General features: G+C 44.3%; 1 protein-coding gene across 1 annotated transcript; it reads right to left on the reverse strand.

The window, feature by feature from the left end:
• Positions 1–322: 322 nt before the first annotated feature.
• LOC119277078 lies at positions 323–2,896 on the reverse strand. The gene is made up of 2 exons (XM_037558296.1): positions 2,668–2,896; positions 323–1,621 (listed from the first exon to the last, which is right to left on the reverse strand). Exon 2 carries the CDS (start codon positions 1,552–1,554, stop codon positions 712–714), a length of 843 nt encoding a protein of 280 aa, XP_037414193.1. The 5' UTR covers positions 1,555–1,621; positions 2,668–2,896; the 3' UTR covers positions 323–711.
• Positions 2,897–6,597: the final 3,701 nt, after the last annotated feature.

Raw genomic sequence — 6,597 nt, forward strand, 5'->3', positions numbered from 1 at the left:
AGATATAGATTTATTGAGTGGGGGCTTGGTGTGTCTTGAGTTTGCGTTGGCTAGTCACTATGGCAGAATGGGTCTAGTTTAGATGGTAGCTAGTGAACCTGTTATTTTTGTAGTTTTCGTGGGGATTTTCTCTAGTTGCTAAATTTCTACTTGTATCGAATGGTAGAGTTCCTGCCCAAGATGGGAGAAAGTACAATCAATGGAACGGGGGCAGGACTTTTTCCGCTGGCTAAAGCTGTAGCACGTGTAACAACAAAACTCAGATAACATACCTGGACATGGTTTCATAACAAAAGAGAGAGATTAATTAGCTGAACTATTATTGTTCAAAAAAAATAAAAATGTTATTGCACAATAAACCATTACACCGCTTACTTCTTTGTATATGAAAAGAAGTAACAAATTTGTATGGCACACACAGCAAGCCCACCAGCTAGTATTGCTCAACTTCCAAAGCCAAATTAAGCATATGTTTAAAGCATAAAACATTTTTAGAACCCGCGGTTAGGCTTGTCCCATAGGAAGAAGTATATCTGAAAAAAACAATAATGCACACACACACTTCTACTAGCTAGCTATTTTGTGCTTTGGGAGAGCATTATTAAGTCCTACCTTGAGGATAAAAGTTGCAATCCATACCACCGATCGATCAGCTCCATCTTCTTCAGCATATCGATCGATCCAGCGTTGTACTAGCTAGCTAGGTGGCAGCTAGCTTCCTGTCTGGTCATGGAAAGCTCTCGCCGAGCTCAAGGATAAGCTTTGGGAGCCCAGGTCATCAACTGGGAACTGATCGGCCTCCGACGAGTAGTAAACCAGCTGATGCGACCTTGGAGCCAAGGAGAGTAACGACGGGAATGCCGAGTGGTGAGCCGCGGCGGCGGCAGCGATGGAGACCTGTGGCGAGCCAGCGCCGCTGCTCTGGTGCACACTGCTGTTATTCCATGACTCGCCGGTGAAATTGTATGGCATCCCGCTGTTGACCAGTCCCAGGGAGTTGTTGTTGAGCCCCATGAACCGGTGGTAGCCGAACCTCCCAATGTTGTGGTGAGCTCCACCGCCGTCAGCGTCGGCCCCGGCCTTGACGCCACCATCTCCGGCGAGCGTGGACGCAAAGTGGCAGAACTTGTCATCGACGTGCGGCATGAGTGGCATGGAGGAGGAGGTCATCATGTGGTCCATGAGGTCGACCTGGTGCGGCGGCAACTGGAGCGGCGGCAGCTTGTCGATCTCGTGGCGGGCCGCGTTGAGCAGCCAGTCGACGACCTTGCTGGGCTGGTTAAGGCCCAGCCGGTCCTGCAGGTCGTAGAGCTGGATCGCCGTCTGCACGGACAGCCGCACGCGCCGGTCGCGGAGACCCTTGACGGTCTTCACCTTGCTGTGGCGGTCCTTGCCGCCGAAGACGCGCGACACGCGCACTATCCGTGACTCCGTCTGCGACGACCATTGCCGCGACGTAGCCACCGCGGCCGCGTGCTTCCGCGCTAGCTCCTGCTCCTCCTCCTCCGCCGCCGCCGCCGCCGACTGCTGGTGCTGGTTGTTGCCGCTCATCATCTCACGTGACCTCCGACGACGAGGCGCATCGTCGATCGGCTTTCGATCGTCCGCTAGCTAGCTTCACCTGCCATATCACATCATCAACTCGATTAATTAACATCGCATGCAGCTGCAGGCCTGCAGCTAGCAGGGAGATTTAATGGTGTTTGTACAGGAGCAAGCCACCAATCAAGCATGCACCACCAGAGTCCACCACTGTGCCCGAACGGCGCGCAGGGGTCTACCGGTCGATGTGCGCCACGTACGTACTGTTCCATCGGCAACGGGGGGAATGGGATTGGGAGAGGAGAGCTTGCGCGGCAGCTTTATTCAAGCTAAACTGCATGCAACTGCTGCAGCAGGGTAGATGGAAATGGAATAACGGCATCTGTGGATGCGCAGGCCCGCGCGGCACGATCTGCATGCGGTACCAAGAGAATGATTCCATGGTTGAACATATGAATGGCCGGCCAGCCCCGCCATCAGACCTCTTTGATTGTTCTGCAGTCGAGTTATGAATCGGGGTCGTGCTACAAGTCTCACTCTCACCACTGGGCCTCCGTGAAACGAGGGGAGGGGGTTTTTGTATTGAGTGCTAGGCCGCTAGCAGCTGCTTCCTTTTCATAATCCTGCAGGCCTGTCTGTCATACACCCTAAATTACAAATTCCGTGGATTCAATTGGGATTTCTTGAACTAAAAAGTCTGTGGTGTCAGTGATTAGTACTACAAGCGATGAGAATGGGTAATTCAAACTATTCGGTTCAGATCGGGCGCTCCCACAAGGAAAAAGGAGAAGAAGAGAGAGAAAGAGAAATGGTCCTCCAGCTCGGGATCCAGTGCAGTTTTGGTTTTGATACAAGAACACTTCGGGGGAAAGGAAAATAATTTTATCAAGGACTTAAAAATTCCAAAGAATCTGTATACAAAGCGAGACGGATTAACAAATCTAGCTCAGATCCGCCGCATGAAATTCTAATCAAGGACCACCAAAAGGCACCAAAAATTTAAGAAATCCCACAAAATCCTATCAGTACGTCCGCGATCTCCAATTCCATATAGAAAAAGAATCAACAAATCAAAACAACCACGTATATATACGAGATGTGGCGGAATTAAGGAAGCACACTCACAAGAACTCCACCGAGCTTTGCTAGCTAGGCAGCTCCAGGCCCGCTGCGGCGCGCGGAGCTGCTCGGTCTCTCCGGCCAGCCAGCTCGCGGTCAGCTTCCGTAGACGAACCCTAGCTAGCTAGAAGCCAGGTAGCTTGAGAGCGGCAGCGGGAGCGAGAGCGAGCTAGCGAATTAGGATGTGGCAGTGGAGCTTGTGGTGGGTATTTACAGTACTGCCGCGACTGCATAAATGGTGGGATCGATCGATCGATCAGCAGCTAGCGTCGCTGTCGCGTGTCCCTGTCCTTTTACCACCATAGCTGTGTTGTGTTGCTCCCCCGCCTCACTTCACTGCATCCATCGATCCCCTCCCTCCACCCACCTGTACGTACGTAGCGGCGGCTGACCTGGCCACCGGCTCATAGGGCTACGTGAGCATAAATGTCATGTCCGAACTTGACGTTAATCACTTCCCCGCAAAAAAGAAAAAAAACTTGAGCTCACGCGCGAATAAGTGTACATCTAACTTTTGTTCCAAGTCAAAATTTTAAAATTTGGACCAACTTTATAAAATACGTCTACATACATTCCCTTTTATTCATTTTGATGACAAGTATTTCCGGACGGAGGGAGTATTAACATATATGACATCATATTGGTATATTATAAAAGTACATTTCAAAACGAATCTAGTGATACTAATTTAGTGTTATAAATGCTGCTACTTTTTTCTAGAAAGTTGGTCAAAATATTAAAACTTTGACTTAAGACAAAAGCTAGATGTACACATATTCACGGACGGAGGGAGTACAACGTTATTCCTTTTCATCTTGAAATTGACCAGCAATATATGGTTATACTCACTCCTTTCTTGTTTATAGGGTCTATTTCAATTTTTTATCATTTTTCCAATTTAAAGAGCTCATCTTCATCTTCTATTGAGATTCCGAGGCGCATTAAATATTTGCATGTAAAAATTAAAAAGAAATTCACTAATGTTCCTACTCATCTTGTGGCCAAGCATGCATGCATTATAATTAATCCAAATTAATGCATCAGTTTACTTTGGGTAGTTTTGCAAAGTACGAGATACATTCCTTCACTCACCAACTGCCTTGGTTGATAAGATTTCATATTTGAGCCCTATAAACCGGAAACAAGGGAGTATGTCAACCGGGTGTTATCCTCCTTCTCGAAAAAACCAAGTCGTTCGTTTTAGGGACACTCCTTTGATCCTCTCCGACACATCTACTAAGTCCTATTTGTTCCTATTTAGAGTTGCGAGCAGCGACTTATTTTTGCTCAAGGCATTCTTGTATGGTACGTACTACCTCTGTACCAAAAATATAAGACGTTTTTTGTAGTTTAATCTGTACTGAAAAAATATCTTATATTTTGGTACCGAGGGAAGACTATTTGGCATGAAATGATAATATAAAATATGCTTGACCTAACATTTACCCGCGCGCGCATGCATGCAGTGGCAAGGAGCGGCGAAATTTGTGTTGACATTGACATGCAACACTTGTGCCTATGGATTATGAGCACTTAGCAGCTAGCTTAGCTGGCTAGTAGCTAGCTAGCATGCCAGCCGCTTTGCCTTTTTAGAAGCTAGAATCCGAAGCTTGCAAGAGCAAGTTGTGAATTCTGCCATTTGCCAGCGTCTTAAGGCTGAAGCATGGCGAGTGCATGCACAACTTTGAGATATGTTGCTAGATTGCTTACATATTGGGCTTTCCAATATTTGGACCGGATACACTACCGCGCGCACCTTTACAAATCTTTCGACATCGAGGTCTAGGAGGCTACCTAGTTTAGACTAGGGACCATTCTTCTTTGCAGCATCAACTAGAGCAGGACCACTCCAGCTTTTATCCACAGTAAAGACATAAATTTTGGACCAAGAAAGGAGGGAAATAATCAGAGAGAATCATTTCCATGTGAGGTTGGATGAATTGATTCAGACTAGTTCATTTTCAGTCTTCACGTATTCATAAAATTTCAGTATCCAAGGATGCGCCGAGTGATGTTGCTCTTCTGGTTCCCGCCAATTCCTCTTCTATAGCTGGGGTTGTTTTTTGACTGCCTTCAAGTTTCGCTCATTATAGCTCCTTTTGTTAAAAATTAGTATAAAAATTCTTGGGCGCGTGATCAAGGCCTCTTCTGTCCTAAGGAAAGCAAGCCTGCATGTTTGAGATATTAGGCTGGCCATGGTGATATCTTAGCTGGTATCATGTACTCGGGACTACCAAACACGTTGATGTGGCAGAAAATTAAAGAAGAGAAAGAGCATTAGAGTAATATAGATAGATACCGTATCATCTTTCCTACTTATAAATGTTGAAGTCGGTGGTGAGTTCATATGTGGAACCACACAAATAAACAACTGCACTACCCACATGTGAGACTATAAATTAACAAATGTTAGTTTTACTAGGTATCAGTCCTTTCCCAAATAAACAAATACATTGCTTCCCTAATGTGAGAATAATACTCTTGTAAACACCCAAATTGTAAATGCAAGTATGCCACTCCAATTTAAAATCATGGTCTTGATTTTAGTTTCTCTGCCCAACCAATTCCTTCGTTCCATGTCGCAGAAGAGGGCAAACAAATTACAATTCAACGCGACAATAGATGTTGTCCTCCTACCTAATCCACAATCTTGTGCATTCAACTTACTCACACCCATTCTCCTATGTTCCAAATTCAAAATGGTACCTCACTATAAATCTTGCAAAGGACCTACTAAGGCCGCTCAAAACTCTTTAGCGACTGCAACATGATCTCTTGTTATATCCGCGCTCACTTTTTAATCGTGAACCATGCAACAACCGCAAGACATAATCATCTTATAATAACCTTCTAAGCCAGTGCTAATTCCTCTTTTTTATGGTTTCGGCACGGGCTACCAAACACATTGATGTGGCAGGCAATTAAAGAAGAGAGAGATGGTTAGAGTAACATAGGTAGATACCGTATCATAATAAATATTATCCTACTATGTGTCATGTACGGCAATAAATAAGATCATATATGATATTATACACTACAAAGGTAGTATTATACAGTAGTATCATATGCATGATACTTGTATTTGATACTCCCCACTACGAGTAACCTTAGGCCTCTCATGATGGGTAGTATCATAGTGCATGCGCGGTTACTAACTTCTCGTTGCATAATATCATAGCCTAATATCACAATGCCACCTTATTCATTAATTTACAGAAATAACCTCAATATAAAGTTGTGTACAAGGTGTACTTGGCATTAAATTAGCTCGTTCTGTGTGCTACTCTCTCAGTCCCAAAATAAGTGTCTTAACCTTAGTACAAAGTTGTACTAAAGTTAATACAAAGTTGAGACACTTATTTTAGGATGGAGGGAGTATTATACTGTATCATGGTATCATCTCTCTCATCATTATTTATAGTGTCACATCATACTAATGCATTTGTAGCATTGCATGATACTTAATTATGATAAGTGGGAGAGGCCATATCCCATGCCGGAAGTGAAGGAGTTACGCTGTGAGTGCAATCGATGTGAGACGGAAGCACAGGATACATACAACCGGTTTTGATGGCGATCCAATAATAGAATGTGTGTGTAAGCATTTTGTACTATTTGTGCCGGTTGTGGCGTTTCATCATGTAAATTTTCCTTTTTTTGTACCAGAGTTGCTCGTGATACTTTGATACTTGGTTTGTTTTAACAAATGGTCGTGTGCATCACTCGATAAAATCCTCCTTTTCCAAAAAAAACTATCCAGTGTAGTATATTAGAAGAATATTAAGATTGTTCTCATCTCTTTTATGGTGATGTCGTGTGAATCCTTTAGTTTTGTGTGATGGTGTCTTACCTTCTCTTTACGAATAAATATATATGTTCTTTCTGCCTAAGTTGAGAAAAATTGTGCATACTACACAAATAGCTTACATAACATAT

The sequence above is a fragment of the Triticum dicoccoides genome, chromosome 3B (assembly GCF_002162155.2).
Source record: "Triticum dicoccoides isolate Atlit2015 ecotype Zavitan chromosome 3B, WEW_v2.0, whole genome shotgun sequence".
In the NCBI taxonomy this organism is placed as follows: Eukaryota; Viridiplantae; Streptophyta; class Magnoliopsida; order Poales; family Poaceae; genus Triticum; species Triticum dicoccoides.